Here is a 22,240-nt window from a genome sequence, read left to right as displayed (position 1 = left end):
AAAAACTCCACTGTGACACAGTAAAATTGTTTTGGCATAAAAGGGATACAGATTTTCCATTCTGTTTGACCTAACAGCCGAATAGGACAAAAAAAAAAAAGCCTAACCATAAACATGCAACACTCATTTTACATTGACATTTTCAAACGATCACTTATACAACATTCGTGGAAAATCACAATGTCCCATCACTGGTGAGCAATTTTCAGGAACAGGCTTGCGGGTGTGGAAAATATATGCCTTGGCTCACTCAAATTTGGGAAACGCTGGAGTAGATTTCTGTTCAGCCTCGACAAGATCCGGCAGGGGGAGCTGTGGTGCAGCGACAAAATCTGGTACACTGCCAGGAGTGGCTGCAGCATCAGCATCATCAGATCTTCCTCCTCCTCCTCCTCCTGTCCGCAGCATCTCTCTTCCTCTCTATTCGCACCATTTAATCCAGAAAGAGGGAGAGTGCGAGGCACGCGTGTTTCTGGCGGCAGCGCATATGACGGTAAGGCTGTGAATATCTTCTCAATTACTGTGAAGTAGTAGGTTTGCTTTGATTTTTTTTTTTCATTGCATCTGTGCCATGTCGCTGACTAATTTACATTTATGAACACGGATTTTTGTTCATTTTTATTTCTCATATGAAGGGGCGAGGGGTTTATTTGTGCTTATATGTACAACTTGGGCTGCAGACCGGACTGCAAAGTGGAGCGACGTGAGGTCAGATGGCAAAGATCGCGCTGCTGTGATGGATGCAGCAGGTCAAGTCTCTAATGATCACGCGTAGATTATCTGAGCTTTAGGTCGAACTCCTGTGATGACATACTGCACACAGGGATGAATAACACCGGGGGGGGGGGTTGTGGGATATTACAAAGTGGGATCTCTGACATCACAAAGTGGGATCTCTGACATCATTGTGGACATATAAACAAAGGGCCTGGTTTGTTGAAATTTAAATGTAAAATTTAAATGTGAAAAGAGCAGATTTGACACACTGTGGTGCCGACTTAACTCCTTCCAGATGAAGAGTTTTACAAGTCAGATACATCAAGCATGAATAATGCAGCTCTCTTTTGGGAAAATCTTTCTATTTTGGTCCACAAAATCTAGATCTCTTAAGTCATTCATGGGGCTTTCCTATAAACAAGTGCAGATGTACAAAGCCGTTTTTAGTTACTTTTTGCAGTCATTTGCATGAAATGTGTATGAGGTTAATATGGAGATGTGGAGAGAAAGGGAGGGGGTGGTCCAACTAAAGGTGAGTACACTGAGGACACGTCGTCCACAACCGGCCGTCTCTTGTCCTGATTGAGTGTTGCCTGACGGCCAGGTTGTCCTTGAACTGCATGCGTGCACAACAGAGGCCACTCATGTGTTCGTTAGCGCTTTTGATTTAACATCTGAGCCAAACAATTCCTAAAATTACATGGGAAGTGTGTTTTGGGTTTTATCTGAACTCCATGCTGTTAATGGAACCCACATTGAGAGCCTTGCCATTTGTTTATTCTTGCCAATATCTGCACAGCACGTTGATGAATGATTTGACACTACATCAGTCTGGTCGCCTGTGGCCTTGGCTTGCGCTGCTGGGGATGCTGATGCATGCGTGATTGATTCATTACATCTGACCTCTGCAATGTCTAAACAACGATCAATTCAGTAGATCTCTGCCAGTGAAGTCACCAGGGGGGTAGGAAGTGTGTGCCTTTGAGTTCTGTAGCTCAGCAGCTTGGATTATGATATGCGTGTGTACGTGTGTGTGTATGTGAGGCATGTTGAATGTTGCACATTGGTGTGACTTACAAGGTCAATTTATGGGACAGAACAAGGGGGAAGAGGAGGAGGAGACGTAAGGGGAAAATAGAGACTAACCTAAGGTCTAGAGGAAAGAGTATTAGGTCACATGGAAGAGAAAAAAAGAATATTTTTTTGGAAAAGTTCCAAGTAAAATAAAGTTGTAATATTGGTAAAAAAAAAAAAAAAAGTTTCCAATGTTATAATATTATGAGAAAGATGTTTGTAAAAAATTATAGTTTTAATGAGTGAATGTCAAAACACACACAAATTCAGTAATCTAGGACCAACTGAAGAGACCCACCATACAAATTAGGTTATTAATTACTAAATTAAGAACTAAAATTATCGTAATATTACAGCATTAGTCTCAATATATTTTAACTTTATGTTTATCATATTACTACATTATTCTGGTCAAATTAAGCATTCCCCCCCCCCCCATAAAAATTATGACTTCTTTCATGTAATATTTTCACTTAATCTTATAATTTCAACAATATTCTCAGATGACCTTTTTACTTGTTTTTTGTTTACTTTCAATTTGGCCCTAACACTCCTTAGTAGAAAGATAATGTTTAGATTTTTTTCTCGTTCTATTGTGTTGTTTGTCATTTAGTGGCGACGCTTTTTTAGCTTGCTTTGACAAAAATAAGGGAAAATATTCAGTACTGCAGTGTTTATTATGTCGTGGATTCAAATGCGCGTCAGCATTATTTGTAAATGGGTTTGAAATAACAAAAAGGGCTTTAATTACTTTCCGAACCGTAAAAAGACGCATTTTGTGTGTGTGTGTCTGAGGTACAAACACACAAGCATGCACACACTCCATACTGCCTTTGTCTGGAAGGTGGCTTGCGTGAGCTCCTCCCCACAGTCACAGGCAGGACATTGCATGAGCAGGTTGAACACCGAGAGGCACGCCTCCACTGCCTCTTGTTCTCTCACACAGTATACATAAATACACACATGCACATGCATGCTGTTTACACCGAACATGGTGCGTATGTGTTTGCACGCGTTTGTGTGCACGTGTGTGTGTGTGTGTGTGTGTCAGCTGAAGAAGTGAGCACACATGCCTAATTTTCTATACAAAAAAAAGAAGTAAAAGTGAGCAAAAAACCTGCAGTCTCTTTGGAAAACTTGAAGTCCACGAATTGTAACACCGACTCTACATGTGTTAACTTCTTGGGTCCTATTTTTGTAAACAGCATAAATCCAGCGCAGCAAGCAGTGCATCTTTGCACCGGATAGGCTAGACCGGTGTTGGTAATTTCGTAGACCAGCGTAGCCCCGCGGATCTGAGAGTGGGCGGACTGCGCCACTGTGGGAGTGACTACAGCAGACTTCATTTGCCGCCAATCAAAGTGGCTCCTCTCATTCCATTTAAGTGTGTTGCAATGACAGTCTCAACGGAGACATCTCTGTGCGGTAGAGAACTACATGTACATGTACACGCACTACATTGGTGCGTGAGTGGAACATTGTCCCTGCTCTTGGCCGGAGTGCCAACAGACAATGTTACCCTTATTAAATAAAGAAGTAGTTGGTGATAACTAGGCTTTACACAATCAGGATTTTTGGGGCTGATCACCGATCAGCAAGTTTTTAAAAAACGATAACCGATCACCGATCCGATCACAAGATGGAGCAATGTGTCTATTTACATGACTTGTTCATTTATTGTATATACTTGTGTACTGTATACTGTATCCATCCATCCATTCATTTTCTGTACAACTTATCCTCACAAGGGTTGCAGGTGTGCTGGAGCCGTCCCAGCTCAAATTATTCTCAAGCATTTTAGACAAAAGTGAAATGACCTCTAGGGGGGGCATTCAAGGATTGGCCACTGACATTATCCATCCATCAATTTTCTGAGCCGCTTCTCCTCACTAGGGTCGCGGGCGTGCTGGAGCCTATCACAGCCATCATCGGGCAGGAGGCGGGGTACACCATGAACTGGTTGCCAGCCAATCGCAGGGCACATACAAACAAACAAACATTCGCACTCACAGTCACACCTACGGGCAATTTAGAGTCTCCAATGAATGTATGTTTCGTGATGTGGGAGGAAACCGGAGTGCCCGGGGAAAACCCACGCAGGCACGGGGAGAACATGCAAACTCCACACAGGCGGGGCCTCAGAACTGTGAGGCTGACGCTCTAACCAGTCGGCCACCGTGCCGCCCACTGACATTAGCTTAGGTCAAATCAACATTACAAAATGACAGAAATAATGGGTGCTAACTTACTGTAATTAAATTACTTTATTGCAATTAAATCACTTTAATAAATACTGTTAATGACATGCTTACTCTAACTTTCTCACTGTCCCATCTATATGGACGGGTGTTGTCCAGAGTTCGAGTCCGTTTGACTTTTCTTTTGTTGTTGTATTTTTGTTGCATTTAGATGTTGTTCCCCACGACGTACTTCAGTTGTGCACAGACTGCAAATAACTTACGTGTTGTTTCTCTGAGACACCGCAAAATAGTCCCACACTGACGACGTGTTTTTTCACCGACAAGATTGAAAAAACTTTATTGGCCCTCATATAGTTACAGTACTGCACAACAAGACACACGACAAGGCTAAAAATAAACTATTTTGGATTCATACGCGACGAAGACGCGGAGTTTAATATCTTGTGTGCAGCCGATCGATGACCTTATTGATCGGATCAGCGAATTATGACATGAAAGCCGATCAGCCGATCAGCATAAAATGCTAATTATCAGCCGATACCGATAACACCGATCAGATCGGCGTAAAGTCTAGTGATAACTGCTGGTGACTTAAATAATGTCCGCGGAGCTCAGAAACAGTCTGCCTGTGCCCTGATCAAATTCACCAAAATGTTATTAGACCAGCTGTCTAGCCTGCGCCGGCAGTTAGATGTGCTCTGAGCGGGTGTAAATTTAGATCGACTTTCTGCCACCAAATTGTCACTGCCAGGTTCCACCACAGATGCGCTGTCTACAAAAATAGAGCCCCATTTGTTAAAATCATGTTATCCTTAGCACCAAACCTTGAAAAACAATCAGTTTCTGTGTCAATCCTAACCTCATCTGCTTGTTAGTTTCTATTTCTATCAAACAGGGTCGGTAGGGACACACCATTTTGGTGTAGATGAAAGTGTTTAAAATATTTTTTTCCGCTTTTCTTAACATTGTGACCTTCTCTGCAAGAATAATGCCTGAATAGTGACAAAATGGATGAACTAGGAGGCGCGGTGGACGACTGGTTAGAGCATCTGCCTCACAGTTCTGAGGACCGGGGTTAAACATGTGTGGTAGGTTGATTGAAGACTCTAAATTGCCCGTAGGTGTGAATGTGAATGTGAGTATGAATGGCTGTTTGTGTCTATGTGCCCTGCGATTGGCTGGCGACCAGCTCAGGGTGTACCCCGCCTCTCGCCCGAAGATAGCTGGGATAGGCTCCAGCATGTCAACGACCTCAGTGAGGATAAGCGGTACATAAATTGGATGGATGGATGGAATGCAGGAGTAGCCGCACAAAACTTCAAAAAAAGGCTGGAGCCGAGATTCGAAACCCGAACCTTTGAAATGGGATGCAGAGGTCCTAATCACTTGGTCCCCGTGCAGCCTCAAAAGAAACATGCATGTTCTTAATAGACTGTGGTCATGTAAATGTTACTCGAGTGGTGTTTTCTCAGCTGTGATTTCTTACCCAATAAGTGGGCAGTGCTCCTCTGAAAGACTTTGCGCCAACCTCTTGCAGCACCTTCCCCACATACCATCTTTTCTTTAGACGGCCAGTTCAACCCACTACCATATTTTATTTTCTACCACCATTACACCAAAACCTTCAGCTCACTCTCTGGTTTGCCTTCACCTCTCACTGATCCTTTGCCAGCTCTCCCTTCCCCCACTTCCCTGGTGCTACATTGCCACTTGTTCATTGAATACACACACTTTCATATTACAAGGCTAGAGAAAAAAATATATATCACTCTTTAACACCTGTGGTTCACAGTTAGATATTTTCTAAGAATAATAAACGTGAGTCAGACTACTGAATCTGGCTCGAGAGTCTATGTGCTCTTTATCCACGCTGTCTGCACATTTCCTGCTTTATGTCTGACTGTTTGGTACGTTTGGTAAAGGCTAACTTCCTCACAGTCCTGAACAGAATTTATGGCATCCTTGTCTGAATCAGCGCTGCATTTTAACTCCTCTCTCCTTTTCTTTGTCGCCTCTGAGAGCCATGTGAGAGTTAATGGTTTTCCTACGGGGGTGGAGGGGCTTTGCTAATAACAATGCCGAGCCACCATGCATGAACAGACAACTTCTCCCCATGACACCCCTGTCGGGCTTTAGGTCTGTCTGTATGATGGTCTGTAGGGCTCAATAAATCCATGAACACAAACCTGACAAATCAGCTCACGTACTGCATTCTATTTTTGCTTTAATTTGCCCATCTTTTTTTGGCTTTGTTATTTTTCCCATTTATGCAACCAAACCCCGTCCATCCTCGCATGGTGTATAGCAGAATGAATTGCCGCACTTGGTAAAAGCAATACGTCACAAAACAATCAAGGATAAGGACTTGTTTATCAAAAGGGTGTTTGTGTGCACACTGTAAAATTGGTTCTTTTCTTCTTTGTCTCCTTTCTCGCTGGTCACCAAGTGAGAGCGTAGGTGGTGTCTCGACAAACTGTGCACGTGTTGATTTAACGGCATGTATCCTTCATAGTTTTACCTTTTTAGAGGTGTTGATTGTGTTAATGAGTGCGCTATTTTTAGCAGACGCGTAAATGGCAGAGTCAAACCTTTTGTGAGAGCGCCTGCATGTACATGAGCAAGAAATGGCAAACCTTCAGCTCACTTGGGCAAATAAAGCCTGTTACTGGTCTATGAGTATTTTCTGATGCATTCTGAGCAGCTAGCCAACATTGCCCGCCTGTGAGAAATGTGGAAATAAATCAGCTTTTATTGCAGATGATCCGATTTCCACTTTCTCCTCATTCGTCAAGGTATGAACACCTACTCTCACCCCAAATCCTGTTAGAGCCTGCCTTGTGATGACAAACGAATTTCCCTGGGGTACAAAAAGCATCAGAATGTATGTGTGAGGGGAAGGAGAGAGGAAGACAGGGGAGAGGGTGTATTATTGGGGTTTCTTTATGGAAGAAAATGGGATTGATTATGTTAGCCTCCCTCATTAACTCTGTATTATCATGTTAAAACATGTAGTTGAGGAGGGATTCTATTTTAGAAATGAAGTTTTCTACTATGTACAGAATAACCTAATGTCCCAGATTTTCGATAAGAAAAACGATCAGTTTTAGACAATGCGAGGTCAAGGGTACGACTGGTAAAATGTCAATGTTTAAAAACTATGGAGTGAATGGAAACCACGCTTTCACTTGTATTGAACTTTTCTACCTTCAAGGTACACAACACTTTAACAATGTCTACTCATTCATTTACGGATAACAAAAACAACTGAACCTACAACCTTCAGATTAGGAGACCAACACACTCTTCTACCACCTGAGTCAAACTGTTTTTAACTGTGGCCATCATAAAACCTTTATAACACAATGTTTAAAGTAACACTTGAACATGCTTAGCTGTTCAAAAAATACATTTACTACTATTACTTTGCTAAGACATATTGCTTGTTCAACAGTGTCTTCATTGATGAATGAAAGTCATGTCACAGATGCTCCTCATTTTTTTGAAACATTCACCGTCACTGTTTAGGTCGCAACTCGCACTAGTAGCTAATGTTAGCTGCGTATGTCACCATCTCTTCCGCCTTTTCAATATATCTTCATTATGCTCCGTCATTCACATGGCTCAGGTGGTAGTCAGTCGGAGGCTCAACAAATCATCTCTGGCTGGCGTGGTAGTGAAATACTATGTAATGACGGAATCCCCATTAGGACACCCTACAGTCTACTGCTTTGCATTTGACTCTACATACTTCAAGTAACCTCTGGTGTATATTGTTGTTCGCTATAAACATTCTTCTCTCAACACCCTTTGAAGCTGATCCTTCCTTTGAAATAATAATGACTTTTAGACAGTTTTAAATTGTACGATTTTTGAGGCCTTTCAATTTTGAAGTTCACTTCAACCCAATGCATTGCCCGGATAGCTTATTTCACATCCACAAAAGTCATAGGTACACTTTCAGGTCTCTATAATGTCTTGTTCAAGCTTATCTTTCTGTTGTTTAGCAGGACTGAAAGAGACAACTGGAGGAGAATGGCTGCATGATTAAGCCTAGCTTATTCCTCAATGAATGTTCTCACTAAGCTTTATCCTACTGGTGGATTCTAAGAACATGAAAAAAAGTCAATGAGTATGAAGAGGGAATTTCTACTTTGGATATTTGATAACAAGACAAGCATGTTTTGTTGTGTAGAATTCTATTAGAGTCAATTGGTTTCCGTACTGTCAAAGTAACACACACATTTCACACACCATCGAGCCATGGGAAAGGGTCTAAAAATACGCATAGATGAAAAGGGCTTCATTAGAGATTAATTACAAGCACACAAATACAGTGTACTGTACTGTTTGTGCAGTAGCAGAGGAGAGGCTGTTCATGTCGAGGGATAACTGCTACATTGCATTTTTATGTAAGCGCAGCACTAAATCTTATTATGTCATGTGTGACCACTCCACAGCCATTAATTATGGGTATGCTCATGTCGACGCTCGCCATTTGTGTCCTCTCTCTTGCTTCCGCCTCACTCTCCTGGAATTCACACGCTGAGAGTGTGGATGAAAAAGAGGAGATGCGACAGGAGTGTGAGCCTAAGTGTGTGTATGTGTGTGAAGGGGGCAGGGGGGATTCACCTAAGGGACCACACTGTGTAGAACCTGTCCGCTCTCCATTGGGGGTAGGAGAGCAATAAAGCAAACTGCCAAAGACAAATGGCTTCTGTAATATCCACATGTGCTACTGGACCCACAACAAAGGCATTGGGAGAAAGCATGTGTTCATGTGTGTGTGAGAACATGCAGGTAGTGGTTGACTTTGTGCGGAACGATGGGCTTTTCTGAACAGCAACCTATGTGAATCAGAATCATTGTTGAAGGCAGCGTGCTTTGGGAAATTATCCAATTTCACTTAATTGGCCATAACATTATCATTTATTTACTAAAAATAATGTATCTTTTTTCATCTATCAATGCTAGTGATGTATCGTGACAGGCAGAACAATTAAATGCTCTTCCACTACATGGCAGAAAGTACAATTAACCTATGGATTTACAGTACAATTACTGTAAATTTAGCATAAACTATGATCCCAAAACAGTTTAATATCAAAATTACACAATTACCATTAAAAATAAATGGCTTACATTTGATTTGAGTAAAGCGTATACTTGGATACACACGTGTAGACTCTCTGTAACTTGCACTAACAACCCAGTCAAAATTTACTGTAGCTTTTGGAGTTATGGCCCAAAAGTTCAACCTTGGTTTCATGGACATATAACACATTTTTCCACATGCATTCGGGAGATTCCAAACGTGTTTTTTTGTCTTCGTAAGTTAAGGCTTCTGTCTTGCCACCTTAACCCAGACATAAGAACATGGGAAATTGCTGTCACGTGTACTAAACAACCAGTACTTGCCAACAATTCCTGCTGCTCCTTCATTGTTGCTGTCGTTCTCTTGGCAGCCTCCCTGACTTGTTTTCTTCTCCTCATTTCATTAACTTTGGAGGAACGTCCAGTCCTTTATAATGCCACTTTTGTGCCATATTTTCTCCACTTGATAATCACTGTCTTCATTGTGTTCCATAGTGTATTTAATGCATTGGAAATTATTTTGTACAGTTATCCTGACTGATACCTTTGAACAATGAGATCCGTCTGTTGCTGTGGAATCTCTCTGTGGAGCATGGCTTGTGCTGTAAGATGTGACTCCAAAAAAATTTCATTAAGTCTATGAGAACAGCTTAACTTTATTTGGGGTTAATCAGAGGCACATTAAATGGTGGCAGGTGTGTGCTGACTCTCATTTAACATGAGTTTGAATGTGTTCGCATTATTCTGAACACAACCACATTCCTGGAGTTATAAGAGGGTGTGCTCACTTGTGCATATTGTTTCATTTTATTTCCCCTTCGAAAAGTCAAATTGAGTTGTGGCGGAGCGGAGAATGGTTAGAGCATCTGCCTCACAGTTTTGAGGACCGGGATTCAATCCCCAGCCCCGCCTGTGTGGAGTTTGCATGTTCTCCCCGTGCCTGCGTGGGTTTTCTCCGGGCACTCCGGTTTCCTCCCACATCCCAAAACCATGCATGATAGGGTGATTGGAAACTCTAAATTGCCCTTAAGTGTGAATGTGTGCACGAATGGTTGTTTGTTTATATGTGCCCTGCGATTGGCTGGCATCCAGTTCTGGGTGTGCCCCACCTCTCGCCCGGGGATAGCTGGGATGGGCTGCAGCACGCCCGCGACCCTTGTGAGGATAAAGCGGTACAGAAAATGGATGGATGGACGGAAATTGAGTTGTACAGGTTATAGGTCACATTAATGGCAGAAAAAGATTTTAAGTGTCTTATCTTGGTCTCATTTTTGTATACAACAAAAACATGGAATTTGAACAGGGTTGTGTAGATTTTTTTTATATCCACTTATGTATGAGATGTAGCATTTCAGCATACTTTCTTGGGCAAATTACTATTTTACTATTTAGATCAGGCTTCGGCCACATTGTGGCATCTTGTTTTTTTTTGGAAAGGGCACAAAAAACATGACTAGGTGAGTTTTTCAGTGAATAGCTGGGGATAGGATCCACATAAAAAAATGCAAACAGGTGAATTTGTGAATGGTGAACCGCAAATATGATGTTGGATTGGATTATGGATTATTGTACGTTGTACACGACAATAACGTTTTGGGGCCTGAACAAACAAAATCTGGAACTGGAAGGTTTTGGATACCATAATCCATCCATCCATCCCTTTTCTACACCGCTTATCCTTACTAGGGTCGCGGGTATGCTGAAGCTTTAGAGGCGGGATACACCCTGAACTGGTCGCCAGTCAATCGCAGTAGATACCATAATGTTACCATATAAACACTAGGTGCCATAACTGAAGACCTTGCACTGATTCAGTGGGAAATCAGCAAAACTGTGTGCTTTCGCTCAGCAACACAGTATCCCGCAATCATATTGTTAGCCTCATAAGAACGTCAGCACCAGCGTCCGATGTGACGAATATCGGCATTACAGCATTCCGTTACAAACAGGTCCACGCAGTTTAGCCTCTGAAACTATCCGTGAAATCATCCCCTCCCCCCACCACCATTCCATGCCAGAACAGCAACCTGGAGAAAATACCAATTTTTCAGGCAGCCAGCCGACAAAGCAATTATGGCAGAACACAGTATTGATATTAGAGTAGAACGCATCTCTCACCAAAGTGTACCTTGACCACAGAGACACTGCTACCCAAAGTCGTTATTCATATATCACATTTATGTTGACAAAGGGTATTCAAAACAATTTCATCCAAGTTGCAGATGGTTCAGGTCTGTGTGAATGCAGAAATATAAAGAGCAAAATTAAATGCTCGTGTTCTCATGTATACCTATCCTAATATGACTCACAAACACAACGAACAACATTTTTGGGAAACATGATTTTCTATTGTTGTTCTTGAATTGATTACAGCACTAATGTTGTAAATGATATATGATGCTATAAAAACAACTCGGCTCACATTGCACAACAAAATATGCAAGTGTTGTCCTGTCAATGACAGCTATTATATCCTCATTAGCAGCTTATACGGAAAATTGCCTTCATTAATTCCCTAAAAAAAACAAAAAAAAAACACTTTGCACTTTTGATCTTTTCAATATGCACTGCGACTGACTGGCGACCAGTTCAGGGTGTAGTCCGCCTTTCGCCCGAAGTCAGCTGGGATATGCTCCAGCGTCCCGCGACCCTAACCAGGATAAGCGGTGTTTAAAATGGATGGATGGATGGGTGGATCTTTTCAATATGCACTTCACAAACAGCCGTCTCTAGCGCTTCCTATATTAATGTCCATTAGTAGCTGTAGCCTTCCTGTGACAACTCTCCTCTATAATTATTATCTACATGTCCACATACTGTACATCATCTCCCCCAAAGACCAATTATTGCTTGAATTTAAAAATAACATTTAGAGGAAAATAAGCAATCTCTTTATTTCATGTTCTGTTTACTTGTTGGATTTATTCTATTTCCTTTGAGTGCTGTTTGAATTAAGCTCTTACAGCTCAGATGCTCACTAAATTTGCACACTTCTGGTTTTCATTGCCTTAGGGTTGTGGTTACAGACTACTAACATGGACACAACTGTTCTTAGATGGGTGACTGAACCTCTTGTTCACAGTCCAGGCATTCACTTAGTTATTTTTGGACCTGTTAGTTGTGTTTGGATGGCATTGTGATTCACCATTGATGCATAAAAGAATGTACAGTATGCATGAGCTGCTGGTTTAAAAGCATCCTGCTAACCTTCAGAGGTTACTGTCTCTTTCCGGCGCTGACCTTTCTTGCTTACGGCAGACCATAGGTGGATTCTGTCATTCTCATGCATGGTATTGCCATGACAACAGAAGCAGGACTGCTCTTTTTTGCTTTGGTTTTGCATCTTACATTTATCCCAGAGGAGTTCAGATGTCATGCGCAGCAAAGAAAATCTTTCTTCCATAGGATCCTACCTTGTTCACCTCATGCTCGTGACCCAGTCGGTCTTATTTCATTATTCCACACTAGAACCAAACATAATGGGGGAAATGAAAAAGAGAACTTTTATTCATACCGCATTGCATCGAGTTGATGTATTATTATTTTTTTAATATATATAAACGAAAACTGGCATTTTGGTGGCACGGTGGACGACTGGTTAGCACAACTGCCTCACAGTTCTGAGGACCGGGGTTCATATCCGGCCTTGGCTGTGTGGAGTTTGCATGTTCTGCCCGCGCCTGCGTGGGTTTTATCCGGGTACTCCGGTTTCCTCCCACATTCCAAAAACACGCATGCTAGGTGAATTGAAGACTCTAAATTGCCCGTCGGTGTGGATGTGAGTGCGAAATGGTTGTTTGTTTCTATGTGCCCTGCGATTGGCTGGCGAACAGTTCAGGGTGTACCCCGCCTCTCGCCTGAAAATAGCTGGGATAGGCTCCAGCACACTGGGGCCCTATTGAGGATAAGCGGTAAGGTAAATGGATGAATGAATGAATTGACATTTTATTAGTAATCTATAATAAATAAATGGGGTTGGGCAAAGTACCTTATTTCCCTCTGAATTTATGCTTCGAAATTTGTGTTTGTCAATAAAGGCATGCTTCACCTCAATCCTAAACACAGGAGCCACCACATCACCTATATAGCTTCCATATTCAGCACCTATATGTATCCAGGATTTTCAATACTTTTGTCCTAATGGGATGTATGTCTAAACTGTAGACATGTTACACATGTATATGTAACACAATACAATGTAACCTTGATTTAACGGACTAAACTTACCTTTCAACATTGCTGTGATAGTCTAACACTGCCATGAGAGTGCTATCCCAAAATACCATATTCAGGTTTCTACATTCTATCTTTTTATTTCTGCCAATGTTTTTTGCCAGATTGATGCAGTCTTTGGGCTCACCATCCGAAGACTGCTGTCATCAGCACGGCTGCCAATGCTGCTTCAATGCTAGAATTGATCAGCCACGATTCCTTCTCAGTAAATTCTCCCTTTAACTAACTTCCGCTCTCTCCCACATATCCCTCTAGTCCCCTGCCTTTTCAAATTATTTCTGTGTATGTTCTTATAATTAGCTAATCATTTGTTTGTGTGCACCAATTGCCGGTAAATATTGGCAGGCAGAGTGGAGCAGAGAGCATGCTGATAGGGTTTACAATTTGTTTGTGTGCTTGTCTAGCGACATAATTTGCTAGACTGCTGCGAAATGACATTTCGCAGCAGTTTGTGTTCCAAATACTGTGCAAAGTGGTAATAATATTAGAAATAAGTGGGAGAAATACCAAACTCCAAGTTGTATGTTAAGCCATGCCAAATTTCTACCAAACAGTACTGTTTGATTTGGTATGGTAAGTTACTGTTAAAAAACAGCATCTGGTATGTATTTCAACCAGTGATGTGCGGTCAGGGTAGGCAAGTGAGGCAGAGCCTCACTGCCCCCTGGTGGTCTTTCCTTTCCACTGCATGGGAATAGTAAATAAAACCTTATAATTACATCAAATTGTTCCATTTTAGTTCTATGGTCCGTGCTTTACATCATTTTGCTTTTTCAATCCAATAATTTCAGTGATTTCATCATTAAAATAGCTGAATTTTCATAATTCCTGTTCAAATGCATAGGAAGCCCAGCTACGATTCACGTTGAGTCACCGCTCCCATGATGCTTCAAGAGACCACGCACACATCCATTTGTCCATCGACTGTCCCACCACCACTGCTACACTACGCTAAATAACGCATACCATGCCAAACCTTGTGCAGCCCTGGGCTCGTCTGATCACTGTTTAATTCACTTAATACCAACATACAGGCAAGGACTTAAATGCGCGAAGCCTACAGTGAAAACAGTGAAAAGGTGGACCAATGAAGCAAAGATGGAACTTCAAAGAAGTTTAGACTGCACAGACTGGAGTGTCTTTGAAAATTCAGCTGGCAGCCTGGATGAATATACGGACACTGTCACATCCTATATCAGTTTCTGTGAAAAGGTTTGTATACCAACAAAGTCATTTCGCACATTCAATAACAACAAGCCGTGGTTCACTGCCAAACTTAAGCAACTTCTCCAAGCTAAGGAGGACGCATATCATAGCGGGGACGGGGCCCTGTATAATCGAGCTAGAAACCTCCTGACTAAAGAAATTAACATTGCAAAGAGGAACTATGCAGCAAAGTTGGAAAAACAGTTTAGTGCTAACGACTCTAAATCAGTCTGGCATGCATTACAATCGCTGACCAATTACAAACGACGATCCCCCCAAGCTGAGAACAATAGCACACTAGCCAACGACTTGAATACCTTCTACTGCATATTTGAAAAGGACACTTTCACACCCCACACCCACCCAGCCGCACCACCGACCACAATCACTCCTCTGACTTCTGCGTTTCCCATCCACGAGCAGGATGTGAGACGCATCTTCAAACAACAAAAGATTAACAAAGCGGCAGGCCCGGACCTTGTGTCCCCATCCTGCCTCAAAGTCTGCGCGGACCAGCTCGCTCCAGTCTTCACACAGATCTTCAATAGATCTCTGGAACTGTGCGAAGTACCATCCTGTTTCAAACGCTCCACCATTATCCCAGTCCCCAAGAAAACTACAATCTCAGGTCTGAATGACTACAGGCCTGTCATCTGTGGTCATGAAGTCCTTTGAATGTCTCGTGCTGGACCACCTCAAGAGTGTCACAGGTACCCTGCTGGACCCCCTGCAGTTTGCCTACCGAGCAAACAGGTGTGCAGATGATGCAGTCAACATGGGACTGCACTTCATCCAAGATCACCTCGACAGTGCAGGGACCTACGCGAGGATCCTGTTCGTGGACTTCAGCTCAGTGTTCAACCCCATCATCCCTGAACTCCTTTCCTCCAAGCTTCTCCAGCTCAGCGTCTCACCTGCCATCTGCCAGTGGATTTACAGCTTCCTGATGGGCATGACACAGCAGGTGAGGCTGGGAGAGACTACCTCATCCACACACAGCATCAGCACTGGGGCACCCCAAGGTTGTGTCCTCTCTCTACTGCTCTTCTCTCTCTACACGAACGACTGCACCTCAACGCAGAGTTGCAATCATTTTTCTTATTTCTCTTCTTTGTTGAGATGACCTAGTTTTATACATTTGGCCAAAAGTAGCCTGACAGTGGCCAGAGGCATTAGGAGCTGCTATCTTTGCCATTCTATCAGCATCACACAAAGCCTGCTAATGAGTACTGATGCCCCTGCTGTACCTATAATTAAACAGCAGGAGCTCTGTTTGCAAATTTGGAATCTACTCAAATATTCATTAGGATGAAATGGGAAAAAAAACATACTTGCTGAAAGCATGAGTATCCTGGTCATGCAGTGCACAGACAGGTGACTGAATACAGTAGGTTAAGATAATCTAATGTTCTGGGTTTGAATCTTAGTTGCGACCTTTCTGTGTGGAGTTTGCATGATCTCCCCATGAAGACTAATTGTCCATGTGTGAATGTGAGTGTGAATGGTTTTTTTTGTCTACGCATACCCTGTGATTGGCTGGTAGCGTCCAGAGTGTATTCTGCGTCCCGCCCAAAGTGAACAGGCTCCAGCTCACCCGTGACCCTAATGAGGACAAGCGCTATAGAACATGGATGGAGGGATATTATTGCAGCAGTCTGTCTGTCTGTCTTAGTCTGTCTCTATAAATTACTAACCACAAAGACTATGAGGTCAAACACAAATGTTTGGACTCATCTGTTGGACACCGCATACTGTCACACGTATAAAGTCATATATTTATATTTCTGCTGCAGAGCGAGTGAAAAGCAGTTTGTTCTGTTGTTGAACATAAATGACTCATGGTAGAATCACCCATATGGTGCACTTGAGGAAAGTGTTAACCCCGCCTGCAGAAATCAGGCCTACAATATGGATTCATCTGTTCTGAGCTGGTACTTCTGCTCCTTAACACCAGCATGTTTCCGCCTGCTCGCAGCATGCAGACACTTAGCCACTGATACACACTAGTGTATACAAACAAATATATTTGAAGCATGACAATGTTTTTTCTCCAGTCCTTATTTTCAGTGTCTCTTGAAGGAAGAGGCTCAATACAAATCATTTTACACCCTTCTCCTTCTTCCTCTTCACCTCTCTGAATCATCCCCAGAGTGATTCTAGTTTAACAAGCAAACAGTGCAGAGACAGAGTGAGCCTTCACCTCGCTCCTCACTCATCTCATTCCTTTATGCCGGTCAGTGACCATGCTTCAAGACAAAATGACCTTCATTTCTTATTGATGGGCATGCACCTGAACATGTAACACTGGTGCTTTTACACTTTGAACACACTATTTTGACTGCAGTTCTAGGAGATACAAAACAAATGCTGTTTACACACTTAAACCATGTGATGCAACCAACAACTATAACAGATGTTTTCTTTAAAATTCACTTCCCTGATGATTCATACACAAAAAATTACACAATTTTAGAAATTGCTTCTAAAAATTATTCTTCAAATGAAAGGAGTTTGTCTTATAGTCTCCTTTTTTTCTTTCAGATGGAATAAACCTCAATGCAGTGTCATCACAGACTACTTGCTGAAAGGGAATGCAAGATGAGTTGTTGAGCTGATGTAAAAAAGATTCATGAAATTCTATTTTTGGAGGACCACAGCACTGCATTACAGAAAAACCTGAACAAAAAAAGAGAGGAAAAACAGAGTGGTGTATAAATCAATCAATGGCCTCGGGCTTCAGAATTTCCTTTGGGATAGATATGGTATCTGCCTGATATCTTAGAGCACTCAAAAGAAACAGTCCAAAATGAGCATCCCAACTAATTTCAAGGAACGTGGGGTTGTTGCGAGAGCGGAAAAGATTACAAACAAAACTCCGATCCAATTCACTCACACTGGCGATGACAATGCCAATCAATTGTCTTCTTTAAGTGATCAAGGAGGCTTGTTAGAGGACACAGGGTGCAATAAGAGCTCACTCCCACCTTTGGTATCTCAAAGTGAATCCCACGACAAGATGATAATCTGGGTCTCTGAACAGCAGTGTTCAGAGCCTGGGCTCAGAGAGATCGAGCTTGTGGAGTGTCCTGACATACATACATTATTGAGAAACCAAAATGAGGAAGATGATGATGACGATGATGGAGGAAGCACGAAAGAAGGTAAAGACGAGGGTCCAATGTCAATATCCTCCAGTTCAACTGCCAGCTCTATTTCAATTGGGGTGAGGAGGAATGACAACGACAGCAACAAAGTGGAGAACAGAACTCAGTGGGACAAAGAGGAGTGGAGAAAAAATACCTGTCATAGTACAGAGGAAGACACTTGTGTGGCAGGCTTAGCTGAAGAAGAGAACACCAACACAGGTAGAGGAGGGCTCAAGCAGTCAAAGTCAGAAACAAATGTGTTTGTCTCCAATCTATCCACAATGAATCTTAGTGGAAGTCTATCTAGCGCCCTGGATTCTAGGAGAGATACTTTTATCTGTCTGCCTAGTTCTAAGACCAGCATTGGTTATGCCAACAACACTACCTCAGCCCAAGCTGTAAGAAGGGCAGCTGCTGTAGATAACAACCCTCCACCATTTTATTATCAGGAGAAACAATGCCACAGTCAGGATGACAGACAGGATGAGAGAAGCCAGTGGAGAAATGGATCATCCTCTGACGGTGGTCTTGGACAAAGAAGAACTGGGTTTGAGGAAAGGGTGCTACCACCGAGGCGGCAACAGCTTGTCAGACCCCTATGTCAGACAGAGATGGGAAGAGCGCAAAATTTAGCAGAGCATAGTGGCCAAGGTTCTGAAGTTGAACGACCAGCCTCCGACAATAGCACAACAGTTTCACCGAGTCACACTCACAATGGGTCAAACAAAAAGCTTACAAAATCATCTTTACGTGAACCATCTGATTTTTCACACCTGTACAACACATATGGAGTCTTCCAATCCAGACAGCCCAACCAGGCAGCCAAAAATGAGGTTTTGTTAGCGGAAAAGCAGCCAGGTTTAATTACAAAGTCTGCTTCAAATACCTCCAAACCTTCCACCATGGAGAAGCGACCCCAGACTCAGTTCACCTACAGAAGGAATTGCTCCAGTCCCAAAAGGACGTTTACACCTCCCCAATCCCCTCTCAGGACACTCCAGGGCTCACCAAACAGGCAGGCCTCAATGTACCTCATCTCTAAGGATACACGTAGAGAAGCTCAACACACCCTGTCAGGAGGAGGCCCGGATGTCAAAACATCAGCTCAGGGCCATGACAGTGCTTGCATGAGAGCACCAGTTAAAACCAACATAAAACCGACTGGAATACCCAAAGCGCCTCTGAACAACCAGCAAAGCACCCCCAACTCAAGCCATAACTCAAGCCCCAAAAAGAGCTCTCCTTCACCAAAACTTAAACCTAAAGGAGTACGCCCAAAAATCATCACTTACGTTCGGAAAAATCCTCAGTTCAAGCCTCAAGCTGCTGACGGACCTTATCAGGTATCTTCTTTACCAGCAAGGTTGTCCACATACACACATGGTGCAGGTGCAACACCTAGTTCCTTCAAAGATACACCTATAGACTCCTTAAAGCCTGAAAAAGAAACCAGAGGGGCACCAGTACTCAGTGCCTCCAACTTGCTTTACGACAAGTACCACAAAGACATGCAAACAAACATCCTTCCAACAGGACTGTTGAGCAGGAGTATCCGGGTTCCGGGAAATACAAACACTATCCCTCCTACACATACCCACAGTTATACAGCACCCCCAAAGCTGAGGAGCAAAACAGAAGACTTCGATGCAGCACAGTCACAGGTAGGTATTCTGTTTTTGACGTATATAAATTACTAATTTTTGCTTCGAGGAAGAAACATTCAAATTTGTATTTGTCTTTAGCACACACCAAATATGGGTAAGGTTATATAGTACAAGTTTAAGTGTTTCATGCATCATTTTTAGGTCGTGAGATCAGCCAGTTTTAAAGAGAGTTCTGCAGAGGACCCACTACAGCTTCGGACTGCTGTTCAGACTGGAGGGAGCGGCAGTCTCTTGCGCTCTGGCAGAGGTCTACGTTTAGGCCTGGGTGCTGTGACCAGGACAGCTTCAGGCCCAGTCAAGGGGAAAGGACCTGGTCAAAGTCAGAGGTCAACAATTAGCCAACCAATTCAACAAGTCTGCCCAGCAGCCAGCCAGAAAAGCTACGATACCGCAGGTGAAAAACTTGTCCAATTTCATTTTATCTACCAGAAATTTTACATACCAGAAAGCTGTTATCAGTCTGCTCCTTTGCAGCAGTAAGTAGATGTGGGACTGCTCTGACAAATTTGGCCTGAGATGAAAGCACCTCATTAAAATGCATTCGCTCAAATTCTGGTTGATCAGTTTGGAGGATTTCAAGATGCACTCTGCTCTGAGGGGAAATGTCCTGCTCCAAGAAGCTGCATCTATGAAATGAAATTAATACATACTGCCCCGTTTTCACTTTCCCTCCTTTCGTTTAATTTCCAATTCAGAAAATTCACTTTCTACCTCTGGCACCTGCAGTCCGATTTAAGTTGCAGTGTGACTGTCACTGGTATATTGAAGCTAGAAATTTGTTATTCGTCCTACCTACCGATGGATGGAAATTCCAATTATCACCTCCATACATATTTAAACTCCTCTATCCCCGGGTCTAATAACGTGAACATCAAGCTGAAAACACAGGCTTGTAGTGCAACACTTCCTCAGATGTACAAATGTATATAATCTCTATACAACTAGATTTGATCAGCCTAGTGCTATGCTGTACCCCATTTTATTATTAAACCGTAATCCTTGGTAATTTATGCTGCTTGGCCTTCTGGGACCTGCAGGCTTTGAAGTGAACTCCAATTAACTCTTAATTAACGTCACTTTGTTCCTGCTGCATCCATCTTTCCCCCTGCTGCTGCCAGTCCTACAAACACTGCATGCAATGTAAAATTTTGTACAGCATTAGTTCCCACTGAGATATTACCAGATCCATATCCTCTTTAGATTCAAGTGAAAAATGTGTGTTTTCAATCAGCAGGAGGGGAGAATCTGTGTTCTTCATGTTTAAGTAGATATTTGTCAGAATCTCTACACACTTGAAGGGGGAGGACCAGAAACAGGGACAGGAGGTAAATTGGAACATTTATCTTTAATGATTCGGAGTTACGCACTTGAGAGCAGTGAGCTCCAATCTAATACTTGGACCAAATGGCTGACAAGGAGGGAAGAGGTGGAGCAGCAGCAATGATGGCACCTTCAGTCCCCACTTTTTCCTACTGCTAGCTGCAAACAGAGCTCATCTTTTATCTCATAAAATGTTTCATTCACGGATTGATGTGATGGAGAGCTCTTCAGTGCCCAGTGGAGAGTTGTGGCAATTGTAGAGGAAACGAGGGCCTCCTACCTTATCTCTGCATCCAGCAGGGGATAATGTTTTACCCTGAATCTAGACCTTGCAAAGCCCAAAGGAGTGTGGTGCATGTGAGTGTACGTGTTTCCTGCTTGTCCAACAGCAATTACTGATTTTTTGTTTAGCCTCCCTCGTGTATTTTCCTGATTGATTGGCTGACTGAAGGATTTATTGTCAAAACAAGATAAGCCACAAATTGCTCTATGCATTTTAAACCCTGTGACAATGTTGGTATTAGATAAAGTACTGAACATTAGTTCAGCCTGCAAGGAGGACCACACAAAGCCAAATGCAGCTGTTAGCAGCATTTGTAATTCTTAAAATTGTGGACCGAGCAGAGTTGGAACACACATAAGCCCGCGGAGGGCAAAATCAGCACAGAATGATGAACAACTCCACTGGAAACAAACATCATAGCTATGCGGAATTACCCTTCTGTAATCATGTTCACACTGCTGAATAATGCCCTATTTCCACTAGAGGGCAAGTTTTAAAGAACACCCTAACACTTTTTGGACTCCTTTCCACTGGTTATCAAAAATAATCGTACAGGTACCTAAAGGGTACTTCTAGATAAGTTATTCCCAACCAGTGTGCCGGGGCACACTGGTTGCCATTGGAAATGATCAAATTTTACTTAATTGCTCAAAAAAAAAAATATTTACAAGAAATACTGTACCTTTGTTCCCCTATTTATGGCAGTGAGGCATAGTGACAGGCAGAACAAATGAATGGTCTTCTATTAGTTGGCAGGAAGTACATACAGTACCGCAATTTCTCGTGTATAATGCGCATTTCCCCCCCCCCCCAAAAAAAATTGTCAAAAGTCAATAGTGTGCATTATACATAGGTATAGGGGCAAATGGAAAAAAACGTCCACATTTTATAAATGTATGCCACCATCTAGTGGTTATGAAAAAGCTGTACACGTTCATTCCAAAATGCCATCACCACCTAGAGGTTATGAGAGAGGTGTACACTTTCATTCTAATATGCCACCGCCACCTAGTGGCTATAAAAAAGGTGTAGCCTACACTTTCATTCCAATATGACAAGGGTACGTATGACTGCATATATGTACAGTTGTGCTCATAAGTTTACATACCTTGGCAGAATTTGTGAAATATTGTTTGTTTGTTTTTTTAAATATGACTGATTACTGAACAACAACCATCATTCATTTTTTATGGTTATGTTTTGTTTAATGATAATGATTTTCTAAAATGCTTGACCGTTTAATTTGAACCCCCTTCATGTTTTCTTTAAAGGATTGTACCCATCTTACAAATTCTGCCTGGGTAA

The 22,240-nt window shown here is 42.4% G+C and overlaps 1 protein-coding gene across 1 annotated transcript in view; it reads left to right on the top strand.

Annotated features, from left to right (window-relative positions):
• The first annotated feature begins 203 nt into the window (after nt 1-203).
• The window catches only part of mtus2a (microtubule associated tumor suppressor candidate 2a), a 55,578-nt gene continuing 33,541 nt past the window's right edge, over nt 204-22,240 (top strand). Inside the window, exons 1-3 of the mRNA XM_061752428.1 lie at nt 204-493; nt 17,064-19,329; nt 19,474-19,726. Of these exons, the coding sequence (XP_061608412.1) occupies nt 17,329-19,329; nt 19,474-19,726 (2,254 nt within the window). The 5' untranslated portion in view covers nt 204-493; nt 17,064-17,328. The remainder of the gene's footprint in view (nt 494-17,063; nt 19,330-19,473; nt 19,727-22,240) is intronic.

Source organism: Phyllopteryx taeniolatus, chromosome 17 (assembly GCF_024500385.1).
Source record: "Phyllopteryx taeniolatus isolate TA_2022b chromosome 17, UOR_Ptae_1.2, whole genome shotgun sequence".
In the NCBI taxonomy this organism is placed as follows: Eukaryota; Metazoa; Chordata; class Actinopteri; order Syngnathiformes; family Syngnathidae; genus Phyllopteryx; species Phyllopteryx taeniolatus.
Note: the sequence above shows the minus strand (reverse complement) of the source record. Positions and strands in the feature narration are given on the sequence as shown.